We start from the raw sequence: 23,498 nt of genomic DNA on the forward strand, positions 1-23,498 counted from the left end.
TTTGTTTGGTTGCTTTTTCGTGCTTCTGTGAATTGCAGTATTTCTTCTAGGAGCAACTCACAAGATCAAAACTCAGAGTCAATTACCAATGATTTCATTTTTAATTACTTAAATACCTTGGATCTGACCTTATTGACTTTAGTTGGGCGGGATCAGGCCCTTTAAGCTTGGGCACTTCATTTGGGGCATCTTCTGGCATGATATTAATGTATGTTATTATTCTCTCACTGCAGAAACTATGAATGGCTCTTCCTATCTACTATTCAATTCCTGTAGTTTTGAGGAAGTTGGCTCTCTTTCCTTTTGACTACAAATTTATTTAAAAATGGGAGAAATATAATCTTCATTCTAACACATTTTAATCTGTTTTTAAGAACTCTGCTCTGCCAAATGACAAACTTCCAAACATGAATTTTAAAAAAATGCCTTTGGAAAATGTCTTGTTACAATATTTATAGCTCATTATATTCCAAGAAAAAAGCATTGACTTTTAAATCAGTTGCATGAATTATAACTCAGCATCACGATGACATGAATAATAAAGCGGAAAAAAAAACAGATTCATAATTTACAAAAATGTTGCTTGATAGATTGAAAAATTGATATTTAAATCAGGTATTTATAATGTATGAATAAAAATTTTAATCAACAAAAAATATTTCTGGGATTAATGTTGCTGTTAAAAATAGAAGTCCATACATTTTTTATGTTTTACTGTCATTGTCCATATTTACATAATAAAAGTTTATACAATGATGTATATTCAAACCGAATTATCTGAAAAAGTATGAGAGAAGTGTCAGCAGCCAAAAGCTTTTATTAAAAATATTAACCCGTGCAGTATCCAAAGTACATGCAATAAAGCACTTGTATGGATGTATAGATTGGGGAGAAAACAGGGAGGTCCGCCGAAGCCGCGGGACCAGCAGACACTAATTGGAGGTGGGAGAGAGTGCGCCCTGTGGCTTGCCGCCCCAAGCATGCGCTTGGCGTGCTGGGGCCTGGAGCCGCCCCTGGGTGGAAATCCTGCCTAATTCACTCCTATTTAAAATGGTCAACATATTTGGACAAGGCTTGAATCTACATATGTTTGTGAGAAATTTAACATATCAATATTGTTATATGATCATATTTAGAATAGATAGAATATGCAGGTACAATATGCAATAGATATGAATTCTAGTGCATCACTTATTATAATTTGTACTGCCATAGGGTCTGGAGGCCCTAATTGTTGATCAGGACCCCCATTGCACTAGGCGCTGTGCAAACGCAGAATAAAAGGAGAGAGATGGTAGGTCATTCAGGGCAGAGACTAAGAAGAGAGAAAACAGGTACATTCCAAAAAAAAAGGACAAGCACAAGGTAAGAATTAGATGAATGACAACTGTATGAAAAGGCCTGCTTCCCTTCTGGGGAAAATAGAACATAATGAACACATAAGGAGCCTAATTCTGCTCTGTCAATGAGAACTGCAGCCATGTAATTCACAGAATATTACATATAAATTGTTTTACTAATTTTATACTTACATTGTAAAGGAGCAAACTCAGAGTGCTGATAAATGTCCCATTGTTCTCTTTTACAGAAATAGCAGCTGAGGACCTAAAACAGATTTAGAAATCAGAAACTGTTTAAGGGTTTTGTTTGTTTTTGCTTGCGTTTTCCTATTTCAGTGCTTTTTTACTCCTAATCAGTTCTTGAGCTACATCATAAGGAGTGATTTTTTTAAGGTTTGTGTTAGAAGCCTCTGAAAATAGGAATTTATAGTGGAGACAATGATAGGACCAGTAACTATACTGGCAGTAATGGAGGCTATTAAAAACATGAATCAGGCAAATAATTAGCAGAAAGGCAAAATGGCATAAAAGAACCAGTTCTCCAGGATGTAGTGTATCTGCTCTTGGAAAATGTGTTTCCTTGCACTACATAGTCATAGATTACCCTACACAAAAAATGATATTGCATGGGAAATTTAAAATGTGTATGCAGGTAGTATTCAGTCATAAAACCACATGCATTTAGAAGGCAAATTTTTACACTAGTCAGGCAACAAACTACAATAGCTTTTGGTAAATCATTTTATTATACAGATCCTCTAGTAAAATTTTCTTCTTTCTTCAATCTCCACTTTCTCCCTGCCACTTCTTCCCACAATCTTGGTTTTACGTTTTTCACCATCAGTTCAAGAGCACAATTTTTATGGAGATAAATGTTGGGGTGTGCAGATGCATGGAGACAGATACCCTCACCCTTATACATATAAATATATATGAAAGAATGAAAAGAATACTTACGAAGCCAATTGTGTATTGTTGACCAAGTATTCCAATGGGTAGCTACAGCTAAATTTGTACAGAAGCCCTGGTAAGTAGCTGATGATTGTTGGTGGATCTGGCGTATCTATGTAGCCTGAAACGTTACCTATCTGTACCACTGATACATTCCCATAGGCATTGATGCCTGAAACGGAGGATACCTATTGAAGAAGGTATGAAAACAGACATTACCAGAAGGTTAAGCACATAAAAAAGAGAGAGAGGGAGAGAGAAATACACATTGAAAAATTCTGCCACTTTGAGCCCAATTCATCCAGGGTGTAACTTCATTCAGTACACCAGGGATGAACTGGGCTTACTAAATCAGATTCTGTTTTCTATTTTACCTGCAGAGCCTGTAGTCAATTGGGATTACAAGGGTCTGACTGAATGCAAAATATGGCTCATCGTAGCACCTAAAACACAGACCTGAAGTCCCGTGAATAATTTTTCAGATGGGCATTTTCTCTGACCATTCCTGATGAATTCCCCTGGATCACTGGGGAAGGGGGGCTGAAGAAGCAGTTCTTTTCAGTTTGAAAGGTAAAAAAATATTGGAGCTTTTAATACTTGAAAATGAAGTTATTTTACAAAGAATCCCACTCACTGAAGTGATCTGTGGCCACTACTGGTATGTTGGCTTGTGAAGGATTCCAAATCACATAATAGATGATGCAAATGGGAGAGTTATAATATTTTTAAAGTGATATTAATGAGACAGTAAAGCAATTCAAGCCAAACAATTGAATTTCTGGTCAATGCTTGTGTCTGTCTGTGTGGAGCTGCATATCTATATATGATAAATTACTCACACAAAAACTAAATTAAAAGAATGCCAATGCTACAAATCCAAGCACTCAATATTTAGACAATCCCACAATTAAAGTTGGCTGTGTAACCTTAATTCAGCCCCCTGGCATGTCTGAATTATGACTGATTTGCTCATCATCACATAAGTATATAATTGACACAGAAATAAATACCCAGCTCTCCTGGGTCCCCATCCCATGCCTTCAAAACACAAGTGAACATCCTTTCACTTCCTGCAACCCACTGATTCATTCACCATATATCCCATGTACTATGTGAGTTAATGGTCATGTGGAGAAAATAGTATGTGAATATGTAATTAAGAGTATTTATAATGCATGTACACAACAGGGTCACATTGAGGTTGCATGAGATTAACTGTGGCGTTACCTAATTGTTGCTTGATTTTGCAATGTTTTGATGTAGTTTTTGTATGTAATCTCCCATATCTTTAAAAAAGAAAAACTGGGGAAAAAAACAGGAATTCATCAAATCACACTGCCCACCTGAGTAGTTCATCAGGATTTGAACCCAGGACCTTTAGATTCATAGCACAACTTGATTTCTTGAAGTAAAGGAAAACCTGGTAGCAATAGTAGGCTCTTATTCCCTGTACATTTTTCCATTGGTGTACATAACCATTTGCTAGACAGCAGAAAAATGTTAGGAATCCAGATTCCTAGGTTCTGTTCCTGGCTCTGGAGGAGGGAGTGGCCTAGAGGTTACAGACAGTACAGCCTAGCACAAAAATGTTGCACATTAATTCTGAAAGCTGGCGTGGTTAAGGGGATGTCAAGGGAGTCTACCACATTAGAGTTCTGTGTTGTGTTCCCAGCCTTTCCAGAAGTACAGCCTCCCAATTACACCATCTGTAAAATGAAGGATGCCTGCCCCCCTCATGAAGTAGAGGTATGAGTCTTGCTTAGCAATAAGGGCTATGAAATGTGTGGTATATTAACACCTGTGAATGGAAGAGCTGAGATCAGTATTCATGGTCTCCTCTTGGCTCACAGCCCAGCACTCCTAAGCCATAGGGGTGGTGGGTTGCTATTGTTTCCCCCAAAGCTGTTGCTTTGTCTTTGCACATAGAGATACACATAGGGAGCCCTGCAGGGCGTGAGCGAACGTTCAGAGAATTTGCTATATAGGGAGCTCCAAAGGGAATGAGAGCCTGCACAGAGCAATCGGAATGGTCAGAGATTTTAACAGCAAATTTCTAACAAGCTCTATGAACATGTCAAAATAGCAATTTTCAGAGGCTTATAAATTTTACCCAATCTGGGTAATTTTCATGGGGACAGCAGAAGACATCTATCTGGCCCTAGAGCTATCTTCCAAATTTCAAGGCCTTGCTCCAAACTATGGAAGGGGTAGAGCTCTTTTTAAAAAATAAAAAAGCCACACAGTTTAGGGTTTTTTTAGCATTGGCAACGCTACCCATTTTTCCTAACCTTACCCTTGGAAACAACTGAACTATTTTTGCTGAACCTTTAAAAAGAAAATTCAGCCTAAGACAGAGAATGCACATAGAAAGTTTCAGCCTGAACACTTTGGCAAACTTATAAGCAACTGAAAACAGGGACATATAACAGAAAGTGCTGGGAGAACTTAAATTTAAGTGTCATTACCAACTCTGGCTATAAATGGCAACCTGGCAAAATATTATAAATTGTTATTCTTTTGTAAATTACTTAATAAAGATTTTGGCATCTTCAGTGACCCAGACCATCCCTGTGCATGTCAGAAACCCCCATCTGACATCTGAAAGCATACTGCAGAGATCCTACCTATAGTGAAAAGTTGAACAACAATTCATAAAGGGTAAAAGGAAATTCAAGTCTAAAATCTGGGCTTGCCCCACAGATTGAGGCATTGTTGGACACGACAGTTTAGAATATTGAGGGCCTGATTCTGCTCTCATTCACACTGGTGTAAATCAGGAGTAACTCCATTAAAGTTAATTAAATTACAGCGCTGCGAAAAAGGTACCAGAATCTTGCCTTAAGTGACAATTTGGGTATAACAAATTTGTGGCTGTCTGCACACAGCCAGATATCATAGCTGTCATTTATGCTGCATAGCATATCAAGTCTAAGATGTTTGGCTCTAGAAACAGAAGTATTTACCCCTTCCACTAAAAGAGAATCTCAACTAGTTGTTAGCACTATTAAGTCTTCCATCCTTCTGCTGACCAACCACTACAGAGCAACATAAATCAGACATTTGAGCAGGTCTTACACCATCCAGCAGAAGCTCTGGTACATACACTCGCAGTATATTAAATAAGAATTGGAGCTGAGTGAGAATCTGAATTTCCTTCCTGTGGGAAATTCCAACGTTTCAATGTTTATTTTTGTCCTGAAATCGAATGAAAAATTCAAATATTGAAATGAGAAGTTCTAAAAACATTTGATTCAGAAATGGCAAAGCATTTGTTTCAGGTCAATTCAGCATTACACAATATTTCCCAATGGTGGTGCCTCTTGGGAGCTGTAGTTCAGATACCTGATGTCTCCATTCTCCACTCAGGGTCAGGATTCCTGGCCAGATTACATCTCCCATGATGAACCTGCAGACACGTTACTCCCGTGATGCACCATGCCACTCAGAGGGCAGAATATGTTGTGCTATGGGAAATGTAGTTCAGTCAGGGAGCTTGAACTACAATTCCCATGAAAAACCAACCCCAAATAAAATATTTGTTTCATTTTTCCAGATGGACATTTGGAAAACTTACACAAAATTGAACCATTCCTGCAGAAAGTTTTGATTGTGAAGAAACTGCATTTTCCAGTGAAAAGGCCTTTTGAAGGAAAATTCCCAACCAGCTCTATAAGAATAAAGTTGTTGTCAACCAGTATATCCTAGTCCTTGGCTTCTTATCAGCACTCAAATTGATGAGCTATCAATTTCTTTCAAAAAACAAATTTTTGTGTAGTGAACTATTTTACTAAGTGTATAAGACTGTTTCAGAGGGTTTTGTAATGCTGGAGTAACCCCCACACTCTACTCCAGGCACTACTAGCGATTATACAATCTGTGGGTGATCTTGCCTTACCACTAGAGTGCTTCCACAGGACTCCAAAGTGCTGAGATTGATGATGAAAATGACCACTGCTGGAAAGGTGTTGTTATTTATAAACCCCTTGCAGTGAGCGTCCCCATGTTTCCCATTCAGGGCCAGATCTGTTTCAGAATAACCAGAAAAAAGAACTGTGCAAAAATTAATCTTCATAGTAATTGCCTGTACTCCACAGTAGACACTGATATCTCGTTCAGCTGTAAGGAAAATACAGGAAAAGCAAATGTAAGAACTGGGATTTCATTTGACAACTATATAGGAATGCTAGGATGACTCCTACATCAGTTAGTCTGGTTATATTCTACAGCTCTATCAAATCACTCTTCATACTATTGTCAGAGGGGTTGATCCGTATTGTGTTATCAAGTAAAAACCTCACTAATCTGTTCTTTAACTAGGCTGATGAAGAATCAGAATTAAAATACTTGGCAATATAATCTACCATGGAATTTAAGTGACTACCCAAAATCTCACCATTAAATAAATCATAATCTCATTGATAAACTGAGAGAATGCCAAGGGATACAAATGGGCAAAGGGTTAAATGTATAGGGCCTGATCCTGAAGCCCTTATTTTTTGTGGAACATGACACCATTGTGCTAGGCATTGTATAAACACATTTGTAATTCCCACTGATTTCAATAGAAATGCAGGGAGCTGAATTCTGCCCTCCATTGCAACTGTACAACTCTCATAGGAGCTGAGAGTGCTTATCTGAGGCAGGACAGAGTCCACTTCAGGTGCCAAGTACAGGCTCAAACAGGACAGTTAAAGGACTGAAGTGCAATCAACAGTTTATAAGAATTATATTATATTATATTATTATGACTGTTCTGAAGCTTTCCTTTTTAAGAACACTCAGCATTAGCATTAATACAAATCAGTTGGCTTGTGAGAGATAGTGATCAATACAGTGAAGTATGTTGGAGATTCACCATACTGCACATTGTAACACCTTGAATACAAAACACCTAGAAAATGACAATTAGAGCTAGTCACATCTTTCTGTTCCAAACATTTTTAGATGAAGAATGACCTTGTGCTTGAAAGTCCTGAAGACTCTTGTGATCTTCAGTGAAAAAAATGTACACATCACAACAGGCTTGAGCAGTAGTTCTCAAACTTTTGTACTGGTGACCCCTTTCACATAGCAAACCTCTGAGTGCGACCTCCCCTTATGAATTAAAACCACTTTTTTACATATTTGAATACTGGAGGCAAAGCGAGGTTTGGGGTGGAGGCTGGCATCTCGCAACCCCTATGTAATGAACTCATAACACCCTGAGGGGTCCCAACCCCCAGTTTGTGAACCCCTGGGCTAGAGGAACAAGTGATAGTTATGTTTAGCTTCAGTGCAAGATAATATAGCTTTTGTCTTCAGACACATTCCTGACTGCACACTATTACACATTTTTTTCAATGCTCTGCAAAGAGACATTTTTTCAGCATGTTAAATGCAGGCATTACTCCTTTAAACGACAACTAGTTTATTGCATTTGCTTAAAGATTTAGTGCTATTAAAAATAGCAGAACAACTTCAGTCAATACTCTACCATTACGACTGCTCAAATAAAGTGTTGTGCTGCATTTGCCCCAGCAGAAGGAAATGAATCTCCATTACAATGCACTGGCTCTTCCCCATGCAACAGACGCCCAGGTAATTTCATTTAGATAGCCTCAATAGTGAGACAAGGTGGGTGTCTAATATCCTGGGATCAACACAGCTACAGCAACACTACATGCAGCCTTAAATGGTGGCACTAAAGAAAAAATAATCAAAAACAGTACAAAACAGGCCAAACTCTGTCCTGCTCTACACGTTAGACATTAAGCACTGGGCAGAAATGGGTGTGGGAGGCAAGTAGGAGGAGTTGGGCTGACTTGGGCTCCGATTTTCCTCACACATAAGCTTATGCAATTCTGTTGACTTCTGTGGAATTACTCCCCAACTTACAAAGGTATGAGTAGAATCAGGCCCTTTGCCTTCAGTAGATATGGGTAACAAGTCACTCATTGCAGTTATATGTTAAGGAGGGGGCAGCAGGAAAAGAGGACATAGCAACAGGAATGTGCCATTAAGGTTATCCTGCAGTGTTAACACCAGCCAAATGTAAATGCAAAATAAAAGTGTTCACTCTCACTCCTACCAACTTTTGAAGTGTGCTTTTACTTTACCTTTAAAGTCATTTTCAAAACTCTTACTGACTTTAAGAGGAGCGGTGCCCTAGCTCAGTTAATTATATATTTATTACCTCTGGATTATATTATAACAATCTGGCCTTTCCCAATACCAAGTTCTTCCCTGTCACTGTACCTAGGGTTATTCCTGTATAATTTTCCCATTCTGCAACATAAAAACAGAGTACAGATGTTAGAGATGAGTCTGAACCCAGAAGCAAATACCCCTACCACCTCTTCCTGAATGCTCTAATTCAGGCTCGTTTCTATTGAATTTATGACATTGAACACTAGTAATTTACATGTGTGGGCCTAATTTACAAATTTTTCACACTCCCACTGCAACTTGCATCTCCTTTGTGTTACTCATAAACAACAGGAGCAGAGAGAGAGAGTTTGCCTTAGAACCAACTGAATTAAAAGTAGACTAAGGAAGCTAGTTGGAACACTTCAGACACCATAAAATTTAATCAAAATATTCAGCTTTGACAAACCCAGAACCTTTTGAAGAGGTTATCTGTTTTGATTAAGTTTTCATCAAGATGTTTTTTGAGGTCTACTGCTCTCTGGTCATTTCTGAGAAGAGAAAGAGAGAGGGCGAGAGAGAAACATCTGAAATGAAAATTTGAGCCTTTCAACCAGACATGCCAAACCCGGGTTAAAAATGCAGAAATTGGGCTTGTTTTTGGCTTAATTGGCTTGTGAGTTGCTTGTTGGCTAGTTTTTGGCTTGTAGCTTGTTTGGCTTGTAGCTTGCTGCTTGTTGTAGCTTTTTGCTTATTTTTTTATCAGTTCCCAGCAAGCAGGGGCAAGAGAGTAGAGAGTCAAAAGTGCACAGCAGGCCCACCACAGTCCCAGATTGCACGTTGGGGGGATCTACTCACATAGAGTGTTGGTGTTCAAGAGATTAGCTTGTCTTGGTCTTGTTTTGAAATGGGATTAGCTTCATATTTGGCTTACTGTGAAAGTCGGAGTGCTTATTTACCGTGTGAAAGTTGGCAACTGTGCTTTCAACCCAAAGACAGCTGTTTAGTCTGAGAGCACATGCAATTCCGTGGGCAAAACAGAAAGGTAAGGGAGGTGTCATTTGATTCATAAAAATCTATAGAATCAAGAATAGCAGCCTAAAGCTGTGCTCTAATGCAAAGGAGACATTCAGAATGATGGTGGCAGGGATTATTCAGAGCTGACCACAGACAGGTCATTGTTTGCTCATCTCCTGATCATGTCAAGATCTCACCGTGATGTTTCCCAAAGTCTCACATAGGTTAAGTACGAGTTCTCCATGGTACCAAATTGATGTTTGAATGCAACAGAACAATGCATGTTTGTTAGGTGAACAGCAAACATGCATTTCTTGTGTGGTCTTCCTAAACCAGCATCTACTGACAGTATGACTAGTACTTTATGCCAGCAGAGGCCTTTCAATGTAGCAATCTAGAAGACACAGCTGAGGTAGAAGCTCTCAACAAACCAGAAACTGTTAACACTTGCCGAGAGTTGGCTGATCACTTCATTATGAGGCTACAGAGAAAATACTGGACCTATGATGAAGTCCACCTCTTATTTGACATGTATGCAGAGGAATCAATTAAAAAATATTACCAGAAAGAAGAGACTCCATGGTATTACACCTGTGCAATATAAAATGTTTGATTCCATAAACATCTCCAATGTCACAATGGAGAACCTAGTGTCCCATACTCACATGAAGGATGAGTTAAGCACATATCTGGCAAGAAAAATGCTCCAGCTTATGAAGAATTGCTTTAAGAGTTTCACCATTGCATGGCATAATGAAGCTGCTGCCTTGCACTGTTCAGTGGAATTTCTTCGTCATTCCCATGAGGAGGCGGACACTAAAATGATCTTGCCTGCGATCAGTGCCAGAGAGAGAGGTGCTGCTAAACTCTGGATTTTTGCACAAGACACAGATGTTCTAGTGCTCTTTGTAAGACTCTACCCAAAACTTCCACAAGAGTCTGTTTTTATGCAGGCTGCTGGGGTACAGAATCACTGTATATCCCTCACAAATGTTTTCCTATCACTCCGGCTATTAAAAGCTGACACACTGCTAGGTTTCCATGCCCTTTCAGAATGCGACATTTCTGGCAGGTTGGTTGGAAAGACCAAATTATCTTACCAGAAGGCATTTGATTCAGCTTCTGAAGGCTCTTCCAAGCACTTTCAGAGCAAGAACAACTGAAACAGTCACTGATGAGTTCATAAATCCGCTCCAGGGATTTATCTGCTGCGTTTACTGTTTGAAGACCAACAATGTGACACATGCAGCGCTATAATCAGTGAATATTTTCCAAGAAGAAGACAAACAAAGAAAAATTGCCACCAACAAGCTGCATATTTATCAATGCCCTCTTGCATTTTCTATCAAGAGGGCAGATTATCAAGCAATGGAATGGCTGCCGGATGACCGAGTGCATCCAAAACTACCCTCCCCTATTGGGCATGGATGGGTCTTGGAGGATGAACTGATCACACCAGCCACCTGTCAAATACCTTGCCCTCATGAATCAATCCTTCAGCTAATTAAATGCTCATGTGCAAAGACCAGATGCACACCTCCCTGCAAATGTTTGGCAAGCAGCCTCCCTTGTAGGAAAATATTCAAGTGAGGCACGGACAAGGATCAGTATGACAATATATCGCCCTAGATGAAGATGACACTGAAGACTTCAACTGGTACATGAATTTCAGTCCTACATTTCAATGCTAACTTTTCTAGGGTTACCAAAGAACAATGTCATTTTCATGTAAGTAAAGCATCCTTGAAAGTATAATTTGAAAAATTAAACTTGATTTTTAAACATTGTTGGGTCTACACTGACGGTTTTGACAGCCTAGCTATCTCAGCTAAAGGGAGGGATTACTTTTTTCACACCCCTAGCTGACAGAACTATGCCAGCAAAACTTAGTCTGTGCTACAAAGTTCTAGTCTTCAAATATTAAGGTATATGATTTTCAGTTCATCAGAATAATACTTTTTCTTCTATCTAGCAGACTAGTTCAAGCCTTAGCTTGGAATCAACCTTCAAACAGCATAAATCAAAATTGTGTGAGATTATTTATGCAACACCACAGGTCTGCAAGATGCCACCCCAGCAATAAATGATAAAAACATAATCAAATGAAAAATGGATAGGCTGCTGCTGCTTTTCTGATTTTGCTTTAGGGAGATTTTATTTCCTTTGTTTACACATGCAGAAGCCAAACTTGCATATATTTGCCAACCTTTTTTCATTATTTTTGTGCAAAACAACTTTCAGGAAAAAAACATCATCTGGAATCTGCAGGGCAGTTCTCAGCTGGAAATTCTGCACTTGCCACTGGGGAATTCCAAGCAAGAAACATCAAGGGAAATTCTGCATGTGGAACAAATGGTAATCTCTACCATACTAAGGCTCGGGGACTGCTGTCACACCTTCATCATTGCAATAGTCTTGGTGGCACTTCCCCCTACTTGCCTCATCTGAGAAGAGGCAGGCCAGAGGCTCCATGATCCATACTCATGTCAAGCCCATAAGCTGTGCCAAAGTCCTGTGTACTGGAACAGAGGTAGTTCCCACAGAGTACATCTCCCCAGCAGGCAGGTGTATGAGCTCACATTGATGTCCATGAACCCCACATAGCAGAATTACATCAGCTTCACTGCATAACATATATCTGTTCTGTATGTGTATCCACAGTGTGATGGGTGGAGTAGGCCTCAGGGTCCCTCCACACCCATCCCAGTGAGCTAAGTCCTCCAAGCTGCCTAAAGAGACTGTGAAGAAAGCAGCCAATCAGGAGGGAAAGTTGCAAGGGGTTAGCCAAGCAGAGCGTTTAAGGTTAATATAAAAGGAGCTGTAGTGCAGACCACAGTCAGGTCCTTGCTGGAGCCAGAGGAGTACAGAGGTTGCTCCTGACTGGCCAAAGGGAACTGCAGCACTACAGACAGCTCAGGGCTGGCAGGGACCAGGGGAGTGAGGAAGAGCTCCTGGATGGCTGCCGGGGCTGAACATATAAAAGCCCTGAGGTAAGGGTGAAGCATCAGTGAAGGCTGGGGATGCGGGGAAGTGTCCCAGGGAACTGAAAGCAGTTTTGTTAAAGAGACAGAGCAGCACATGGCTGCTATTCTCAGGGTGCCTTGGCTGGAACCCAGAGTAGTGGATGGGCCAGGTCCCCACCACCACCACCCCACTCCAGCACCCCACACAAGCCACAGGTGAAGTGGCCTACAATTGAACAATGATAAACTCCCAGAAGGGGATCTGAACTACTTAGTGGCCCAGTAGAGACCTGAGGCCAGAATTGCCCACAAAGGACAAAACCATTGCCTCCAGGGAGGAGGCTCTGGGGGTATGGATCAATATCAGGGCTGGGACTGTTTAAAGACTGCAGACACACCCGACCAGAATGGGTGCTCTCAAGAGGTGGGTGCCACACTATTATATTTGGTGTCAGAAGTGGTGATCTTTCAGACCGACCCCTGATCAACAAAGGGCATGACTATGGAAGAGGTGATTCATCTGTGGGTGGAAGGCCAGCAGCTGCAGGGGGCTCCTGTGCAGCAGAAGCAGACCCAGGCCCTACTGATTCAATTGATGGAGAACCTGCTGAAACAGGAAGCTCAGGTTGCAGCACAGCAGTGATGGCAGGAGATCCACTCCAGCTAGCAGCAGTGGATACAGAGGTGGCTGGGTCATGCCACACCCAAGAACCCAGTTGGTGATGGAACTGGTGGTCCACTGGCACTGGGCCTGGCAAAGACTGGGCTGGATGATGACCCTGAGTCCTTTCTCTGGACCTTTAAGTGTGTGGCAAAGGCAGCAGGATGGGAAGAGTCCACTGGGTGGCCCTTATAACACCGTTCCTGATGGGTGAGTCACAGGCAGCTTACTGAGTGGTAAGTGATGAGCAGGCAAGTTCCTACCCAGTGATGAAGGCAGCCATTTTAGATTGGCTAGGGATGACTCCAAAGTCATACAGGCACAAGTTCTGGACAGAATCATTCCTTCAAGGAGCACAGCCATGGGTAGTGGCCCAGAAGTTACAGGACCTGGAGATGGACTGGCTTTCTCAAGAGACCAGCTCGGTGAAGAAGCTTCTGGATCATGTGGTCCTTGAGCAATTCCTGCAGGTCCTACCAGGAGGGGTACAGAGCTCGGTAAGGCATTTCAAGCTGGCCTCCATGGGGGAAGCAGTCAAGCAAGATGAGGCCTACTTTGAGGCCTAAGGAGAGGAATGGCCCAAGCTCCTTGGTGAACTGAGAGGCATTCACCAGGGGGTGGCCCAGGGAAGCTCACAAGGGGGAAAAGCCCCAAGGCTTCTAGACTTAGGGGTTGCACTGCAACAGCAAGGGGTCCAGGAAACCCTGCAGCCTATAGGAAGTACTAGTGGGAAGAAGCCAGGAGACCCGATAGTCTGCTACAGGTGTGGCCAGCATAGGCATATTAAAAGGAACTGCCCAGTAATGGAGTGTGACTAAACTTGTTACAGTGGGACCTATCTGTGGGGGTATACTCCAAAGATCAGGGTGTTCCCACCATGGGTAGTGACAGTCAAGATGGGATGAACCATAGTTAAGGGTCTGGTAGACCCAGGGTGTGGGTACACCTTTGTGTGGGACCACCATCTGACAGCAACTGGCTTGGATTGGCACCTCCCAGTACATGTCTCCTGTGTACAATCGGGAGACCTGAGTCTATCCCACAGCAGAAGCTGGACTGGACATAAAGGGCTGGAGAGCTCAACTGTGCTGGTGTGATCAAGGACCTTCCATGGCCCATGATTTTGGGAAGAGACTGGGGAGTTACTCAGCCCTCATGTGGGCAGGACCAGGACAGTGACCCAGGACATCAAGAGTCCAAGCTCAGCTGGGAAGGAAAGCAGAAGGGCTGGGATCCAGGGTAAGAAGATCCCAGAAAAGAGCCTGAAGGCAAGATCAGAATACCCCAGATGTGAGGGACCCACTGAGGAAGTGCCAACAAGAGTTGGACGCAGCCAACATCTCCTGAGGGAAAAGTCATTAGCCAGCTGGTCCAGAGCAGGAGTTGGCCTGGGCACAGGTGGAAGTCCAGGGGCAGAGGGGCCAGTGCTTGGCTTTGCAGGAAGCATTGGCCCAGGCCCAGAGGGAGAGAACCCAGAGGGCTACAGATGGAGCCCTGGAACTCAGACTCAAATAAACTGATTGGTTCCTTCCTGCACAGTCTCTCTAGGCGGCTTGGAGGACTTAGCTCCACTGCCCCTTTCCTGGGATGGGTGTGGCAGGACCCTGAGCCTTCTGAGCCTAGCCCATCCTGTTACACTGTGAATACACACAGAGAGCAGATATATGTTATGCAGTGAAGCTGATGTAGTTCTGCTTTGTGGGGTTCATGGACATGACTGTGAGCCCACCTGTGAGCTCATGCACCTGCCTGCTGGGGAGATGTGCTCTGGGGGAACTCCCTCTGATCCAGCATGCAGGGCTTTGTGCACCACCAACAATAACTCAGCTTGACTCACAACCCAGGGTTAGTTTGGAGAATGGCAGTGGGACGGGGGGGGAGCATCTTTTTACTGGCAAACTGAACAAATTTTATCTGGAATCATTGAGACCATAGACATGACATCCAACAGGACCATTGCTATGGAGACATTTTCAGAGTGGAAACCACACTTTAAAGCTGTCCTCTGTATGCACACAATAAACTAATACAAGTAGTTTGAGTAGTTCATGAGTATCAAATAGCAAATATACACCTCTTGATGCATATGCAATGGAAAGGATTATCCTAACAGAGTTTGTCACACACTGAGAGGAAAGCATACACCCAACATTGTTAAAAAGTTAATTTAAGAAGCCTGAAACAGACTTCCATGTATAATAATTAAAGATGGGCCTGAGACACACACAGCATGATTCTCCACTGCTTCACTTTGGTTTTATGCCAGTGTAACCCAAATTAAACCTAGCCCAAATGGGCAGCCAAAGATCCCTCTGCCACAGGGGAACTGTCATCTGGAATAAAGATGGTGTAAGCTGGCTCTATGCCACTCATTCTCTCCTCTCCACCATATAGTGGGCATGCCACCCGGTGCAGTGGCTAGCTAAGTTGTTTTGGCTCCAAGATGACCAGGAACAGGGGTACAGAAAGTTGGCTTGGAGCTACTTTCCTCTCCTCTCCTGTGGTCAGAGTGTAAATTCTGCTCAGCTGTAGAATGAGCTCTAATTTTGTTATCAAAAACACACATCTATGTTTCAGAGGGCTCAACATCAGGGATGAAATTGCTTTTCCCAAGATAACCTTCTCATAGCATACAGTCATACTGGCAGTGTTCTGAGCACAGATACCCCAGCTGTAGGGCTGCTCTAAACTATAGGAGTGTTTAATTTTTTTTAAACTCGCCAATACATAGAATCATAGAACTGGAAGGGACCTTGAGAGGTCATTTAGTCCTGTCCCCTGCACTCCAGGCAAGACTAAGTATTATCTAGACCATTCCTGACATGTGTTTGTCCAACCTGCTCTTAAAAGTCCACAACCTCCCTAGGCAATTTATTCCAGTGCATAACCATTCTGTCAGTTAGGAAGTTTTTCCTCATGTCCAACTTAATGCACCCTTGCTGTAATTTAAGGCCATTGCTTCTAGTCCTATCGTCAGAGGTTAAGAACAACAATTTTTCTCCCTCCTCCTCCTAACAACCTTTTATGTACTTGAAAACTGTTATGTCCCCTCTCAGTCTTCTCTTCTCCAGACTAAACAAACCCAATTTTTTCAATCTTCCTTCATAGGTCATGTTTTCTAGACCTTTAATCATTTTTGTTGCTCTTCTCTGGACTTTCTCCAATTTGTCCACATCTTTCCTGAACTGGACACAATACTCCAGTTGAGGCCTAATCTGCATGGAGTAGAGCGGAAGAATTACTTCTCGAGTCTTGCTTACAATACTCCTGATAATACATCCCAGAATGATATTTGCTTTTATTGCAACAGCGTTACACTGTTGACTCATATTTAGCTTGTGATCCGCTATGACCCCCAGACCCCTTTCCCGCAGTTCTCCTTTCTGGGCAGACATTTCCCATTTTGTATGTGTGCAACTGATTGTTCCTTCCTAAGTGGAATACTTTGCATTTGTCCTTATTGAATTTCATCCTGTTTACTTCAGACCATTTCTCCAGTTTGTCCAGGTCATTTTGAATTTTAATCCTATCCTCCAAAGCACTTGCGACCCCTCCCAGCTTGGTATCGTCCACAAACTTTATAAGTGTACTCTCTATGCCAGGGGTAGGCAACCTACGGCATGCTTGCCAAAGGTGGCACGTGAACTGATTTTCAGTGGCACTCACACTGCCCAGGTCCTGGCCACTGGTCTGGGGGGCTCTGCATTTTAATTTAATTTTAAATAAAGCTTCTTAAACATTTTAAGAACCTTATTTACTTTACATACAACAATAGCTTAGTTATATATTATAGACTTATAGAAAGAGACCTTCTAAAAATGTTAAAATGTATTACTGGCACGCGAAATCTTAAATTAGAGTGAATAAACGAAGACTCAGTACACCACTTCTGAAAGGTTGCCGATCCCTGCTCTATGCTATCATCTAAATCGCTGATGAAGATATTGAACGGAACCGGACCCAGAACCGATCCCTGTGGGACCCCACTTGTTATGCCCTTCCAGCATGACTGTGAACCACTGATAAGTACTCTCTGGGAATGATTTTCCAACCAGTTATGCACCCACCTTATAGTAGCTCCATCTAGGTTGTATTTCCCTAGTTTGTTTATGAGAAAGTCATGCGAGACAGTATCAAAAGCCTTACTAAAGTCAAGATATACCACATCTACCACTTCCCCCTTGTCTACAGCGCTTGTTACCCTGTCAAAGTAAGCTATTAGGATGGTTAGATATGATTTGTTCATAACATGAATGATACTTATAAGTTACATTACATCTGGCCTTGCCACGTCCCTGTCTTTGCCAGACACCCTCTTTTCCGCCCCCCCTACACCAGAAAGGAGACAGATGGGTGGAATGAGAGTCCACTTTATGCTGCTGATGAATCAGGCAGCCATAAATTCTGATTGTCTGAGGAGAATTACCCAGTTTTAAGATTGGTCTACATTACCAATTTATGTCGGTATAACTACGTCACTCAGGGGTGTGGATTTTCCATGCCCTGAGCAACGTAGTTATATCAGCCTAACCTCCAGTGTAGACAGTGCTACCTCAACAGGAGAGCTTCTCCCATCGACATAGTTACTGCCTCTTGGAGAGGTGGTGTACCTATGTTCATGGGAGAAGCTCTGCCGATGGCATAGATAGAGTCTTCACTAAGTGCTGCAGAACTGTAAATGTAGACAAGTTCTTAGAGTAAACCTGAAGTAAGTTTCAAGATGTACTTTTAATGTAATGTGCTGATGAATCTGGTATTTGAATTCAAGATCTAGTTCAGGCCACTATTTACAAATAACATGCCGGCCTCCTCATTAACACTTAGAAGCAAGAAGCCTTGAATGGTACCAGTAAAAAACATGTACAGTGAACAGCTGCACAACTCTAGCAATGTCAGTAACTGACAAGAGTTAAATTTTGTAATGCAAGCTCTCCCTGTAGGTGTATTTAGATGGTAAACTCTTTAAGGTAGATCCAACACATTTGATCCTCCTCTCACACCATGAGTAACTCCATTAACTTCAGCAGAGTTACCCATGATTTATACCAGTTTAAGTGAGATGAGAATCAAACCTTTTGTCTTTAAACATGCCCACAGGCATGTAGCACACTGTTGGCAGCATGGAAAAAATAGTAATACTACATATTGTAGATTTGCTGCTGGCTCATAATTTTGACAATAACAATTGACTCATGCTAGCAAATCCAAGCTAAATACTGTAAAAAGTATTTGAGAAGTGTTACAGCACACTACTGTGCTAAGAGTTCAGTGCTATATTGTTTGATTCAATTACTAGTAGAAGCATAGACCATGATATCTGCCCTTATCCACTGGTTTCCCTTTTTTGCAGTCAAGAAACAAAGAAGGGAGAGTGAGGCAAGAAACAAAGACAGAGTACGTCATTTCAGCACATAATCCAATATACATACTATGGCTCTGATTTATGTAAACGTATCTCACAAGGTCTGCTTTAATTATTTTTGATGTCTCCAGAGTTCCCTATGCAATTCCAGCCTTCTTGTGTAAACATCAGTGTACATCTTTTCTTTATTATATATTATATATTACTAGACACATGAGTAAGTCAGTGTGTGTGCATATATATATATATATATACACACACACTGTGTGCATATATATATGCACACACACTGACTTACTCATGTGTCTAGTTATTAAGGGCCTGATCCTGAAGTCAATAGCAAAACTCTGTGCCGGTCCTAATTTAAGCTTCCTCAATATTAGATTTTTTAAAAAATGTATTGTCGTAAGGGGGCACTAAACGACCATATTATGCTATCAGAGTAAAAACTGTAAAAAGTAAAAAATTCCAGTTTAAAATGTCTAAAAAGTTAGCTGCACCCAGTTTTTATACCAAGTGGCCGATCCTTTTACATTTGGGAGCAATCATTCTAGCAACATTAACTCTGGTGAACTTTCTGGATACAATATAAGGGCATAAATGGGTTAAACCCTGGTGATGTCAATGTAATTACACCTGCCTGTACCAGAACTGAATTTGGCCTTTTCCCCATTACTGTTGGCATAACATGCAACTCCAAAGGAGTTTCATTGTCACTTGACAGTTAACATTCCTTTATGTGAAGGTCTGTTTCTAGACTTCTTGCAGATTAAAGCTTTGTACTTAAAAATAATCATCACTGGAAATCATAATAAAGAGCCCATTCTAAAAAGCCCATTAACACTTACCAGGAAACCTGCTATGTAGGTTGGCCTCACAGTTATATCCATTGAACTGTGCAGTCACCGAAAGCACCTGAATTGTCAGGAGGAGCAGTAACCATATTCGTTCCATTGCAAAACCTAGCAAGACATTATGAAGTTATTGCATGCATTTGTTTATTGCATTAAAGAGACTTAATGCAAAGATTTAATGATTCTATAGCCACTCAAGTTTTCTACCCAGGAATCAGAAACAAGGCTCACAAACCAAATTGACACACCACGGGCAGGGGGTCCCATTTCTCCGACTGCTGGATATGAGTAATGCCTGTTGATTTCTATGGAGTTGACCTATATTCTATGGCAAACAAAAAGCTCCTAAAACAGCTAAGAAATAAAGGTTTCAAAAGTATATTACAGATTTAATAGAGCATTTAACTGTTAAATACAGAGAGTATTTTTGTTCTTTTAATTTCAGATACTTAAGGAGAGGTAATGCCAAATTAGATATATCTGACAGAACAACAGTTTTGCTTCAGTAAACCATTGAAAACAATACAGCTAAATGTATGTAAATTACTTCTCAAGTTTAAGGTGCTGGAATAAATCTGTCTTTTTATATCTTATCACCAAATTCTGCCCTTGGAAGCATGCCTGCAGTTGCATTGCCCTTTACTAGAGAGAGTTTGCATAGAAACGGAAAACATTTGAAGTGAAATTTGGCAACCAGGCTACAAAATCAGAACAAACGGACATCTTAGAGCACACCTTGACTGACAGAAAACCCTCAAGGTATAATGTATATGCAATAGATATATAACACAGGCCAATCATGAAGAATGTTTGCTTTACCAAAATGTCAAAAATGTTTGACAAAAGATCTACAACTTGCAGAATTTAAAAGAAATGGAACATTTTCATTTTAGGAAAGAAAGCTGCACTCTAATATAGCTCTTAAGATACTCTGTATGTTTCCAGACAGTAGATGCTATGAAATTCTAAGAGGTGGTAAATTATGAAGTTTGGGTTTCTGTAATGCTGGTACTATTGATACATTACTCAGATTACTATCATCAGTCTTTCATCCCAAATAATCTCAAAGTCTTTCACAAGCTGTATAAATACCACATGACTGAAAAGCAGCCATTTCTAGCATGGCGAACGGCAGCCATAGTGCAGAAGAGTTGACAACTGTAGGGTGAGGGAAAGTTATAGCCAGTGACATTAGGTTAAACCCTTTACTCTCGCAAAAGTACCAATGGATCTTTAGTGCCTGCACAAGGTTTGATCCAAAGCGCACTGACATTAATGGAAAAGCTCCCATGAACTCCATTGGGTTTTGGATGGGACCCATAGAGCCAACAAAACATGAGTTTTTAAAAGGTTCATGCAGAAAGCACCTCATATGGTACATTCCCTGTATACAAAAATTCCTCCTCCCCTCCAAGCAAAATTTAAGCAACTGGAGCATATACAATCTTGAACCAAATTCTGCTCTCATTTACACTTTTGCAATCCCAGCACAGTCAAGGGAGATACGAGTGTAATCGGAAGAAATCTGACCCATTAATTTCTGTGCAACGTTGCTTGAACAAGCAAGAAGTAAAAAAATGGAATACTGTACATAATAGATTCTTATTAAATGTGGTACTTTATAATCAAACTAGATTTTTGATTGGTCCATCCAAAACACACTTGGTCTTACTGCAATTGTGCAGCTTCTGGGCCAAATTTGCTCGGTCACAAAAGTTCGATCCCATTTTATTTCAAGCATTGTTAATGAGAGCACATTTTGGCCTTCTTAGTTCATTCATTAGATCCTATTGTCAGTGAATGTTGACAAGAAGAGTTGAAAAAGCTATGGAAGAAACTGGCTAAATGGGTTGCTGCAGAAACCTTTACTTGCACTCTCACACTTTCTCCTCCTTGGCCTCTGTTTCCCACTGCTGGAAATGCTCTTTCCCCTACAATTTGTATTTTTATTTTGTAAGAATCATATTTTTTCATTCAGGAAAATGACATCTCTCCTGCAGTAAAAGATCCCAATGCCTCTGCTTTTATAGTACTGGATGGACAAAGTTGCAATTATTGTTCTGCTGTATATGGGCCAGATTCTGATCCAGTTACATTGTGATCTCAGTGAATGACTCTGGATTTACACCCATCTGGCTTTACCTCTCTAGCTGCTACACTGGTTTTCTTACTACCAAAATCTCTGATCTGAAAAGCAGCTGAGGAAAACACTGAACAACAGTAACCTTTCCAGTTTCGATGGAAAACAGATTTTACTGTCAATTCTAAAATTTTAAATATTTAACCCAACCTCAGCTGCTGCTGTTTTATTTGTCTTAGCAGGAGAGGAACAAAAGAGAAGAAAGAAATGGACCCAAATAAATAACATTTTTTGCAGCACTTCTTCTCCAGTAACCTCTTGAGTAGTCCAGAATCTAACAAGCCTACTCAGTTTTTACTTACTCTTACTCAATGGACTTTCATGTAAGTCTGACTAAGGGCAGAGAGCTCAATTGCTCCCCATCTTCCCACCTCTACCAACCCTTCGAAAACCAGTGTGAGGAGCTAAGGGGTAGCATGCATCTCTGAGATTTTCATGGAACTCCACACTCATGAGTCATCTTTTATTGAGTGCAGGACAAGATGGAGGTATGGGAGGGCAGAGGCAGCCCACACCCTTTCCATTTAGTGGAGGTGAGATTCATGCATGGATTGTCCCTTCCACAGATGGATAAGGAGAGTACAAGATCTGGCCTGGGAACTGCAGTCAAAGACAACTCCAACAGATTTCATAGGGGCAGGAACAAGCATTGGCAGGATTCCACTGTATATTTCTGACTAGCTAGCATGTTAAAGACAGACATACTCAGATTGCTATGGGTATAATATACTCTAGTGGATCCTTCATTTCATATTCATGCCCAGGCAATCTGATTTGGGGGCCTGACTACTTTTTTGTTCAACTTATGTTTTTCCAAAAAATTGGGTAAAAAAATTTCAATAGCTTCATGTTACCCATCTTAGTTTTAGAACAACAATTTAAAGGTGGGACTTTGATAATTTTCCATTGAGGTTTAGGATTTCTTCTCCAAGGAGGTATAAAAAAGTAGCACGCATTCCTAACTAGTATAAGCTGAGACACATAATCAGTTGCATCTTCAGTAGTTATGTTACTTATTCCACACCAAAGGAAATATTTATATACAAGATGCGATGGAGTAGATCTTATGGCAGATAATATAAGTGATGAGTGCAGTATTAAAAACCTGTGCAAAACAGAAAAGAACAGCCTCAGCAACCACTGGCTCAAGTTTAGTACACCATATTTTGAATTAAAAACTGTTTAAATAGTCTGAGCTAGCCTCCCACGGTGCAAGCACACCTACGGCCAACTCTCCCTATCACATGTCCACCGCCTATTAAAACACAGAGTACTCATTGTAATACTCCAGTACAAAAGTGCTAGTGACTACTCAGCTGGTGAATGGACCAACACTAGCACCAAACAGTCCATGTAAAATTATATACCTATACAACCTCATATGGCCAGACTATTATAATTATCAACCTCATCATTTTACCGGGACTATTTGCTGAATGGTAGATAGATACCGATTCATAGATTTTAAGGCCAGAAGCAACCATTAGATCATTAGTCTGACCTCCTGAATTACGTAGGCCATAGAATTTCATCCAGTTACTCCTGTTTTAAGCCCAGTAATGTGTGTTTGACTAAAGAATAGCTTCTAGAAAGACTTCAAGAGATAGAGAATCCATCACTTTTCCTTGGTAGTTTGTTCCAGTGGTTAATCACCCCCACCACGTGTGGCTTATTTCTAATTTGTCTGACTAATTTCCAGCCATTAGATCTCATAATGCCTCTTTCTGCTAGATTAAAAAGCCCTTTAGTATCCTGTATTTTCTCATTGTGAAGATATTTATACACTGTAATCAAGTCATGACTGAATTTTTTTATTTTTTTTGTGGGAGTTAAGTCTAGTTTCAGTATTTAGATTCAAGGTACAGAAAATATTTTTTTCTATTTAAACAAGAAAAAAATGAGCATCTAATCATGGTATACATAATTTTGCAATTTTTTTAACCCTACTATGTGAAGTCCTTTGAGCCTATTTTGAAAAAGAAAAACACACACAGCACATTCCTGAAAATGCTGCTTAGCCTAGGTAAGAAATATAGTCAGTTGTCAAAAAAACAGTTTGAAGTTTTATGCCTTTAAAGATGCTGACA

The 23,498-nt window shown here is 40.9% G+C and overlaps 1 protein-coding gene across 2 annotated transcripts in view; it reads right to left on the reverse strand.

The window, feature by feature from the left end:
- Window positions 1-23,498, reverse strand: part of ZPLD1 (zona pellucida like domain containing 1) — a 68,208-nt gene that overhangs the window by 14,846 nt on the left and 29,864 nt on the right. For both annotated transcript variants that reach the window (XM_039494233.1, XM_039494238.1), the window contains exons 7-10: window positions 19,266-19,379; window positions 6,187-6,407; window positions 2,298-2,479; window positions 1,533-1,605 (exon numbers count right to left, since the gene is read on the reverse strand). In XM_039494233.1, coding sequence (XP_039350167.1) covers window positions 1,533-1,605; window positions 2,298-2,479; window positions 6,187-6,407; window positions 19,266-19,371 — 582 coding nt within the window. In that variant the 5' untranslated portion in view covers window positions 19,372-19,379. The remainder of the gene's footprint in view (window positions 1-1,532; window positions 1,606-2,297; window positions 2,480-6,186; window positions 6,408-19,265; window positions 19,380-23,498) is intronic.

Source organism: Mauremys reevesii, linkage group 1 (assembly GCF_016161935.1).
Source record: "Mauremys reevesii isolate NIE-2019 linkage group 1, ASM1616193v1, whole genome shotgun sequence".
Lineage (NCBI taxonomy): Eukaryota > Metazoa > Chordata > Testudines > Geoemydidae > Mauremys > Mauremys reevesii.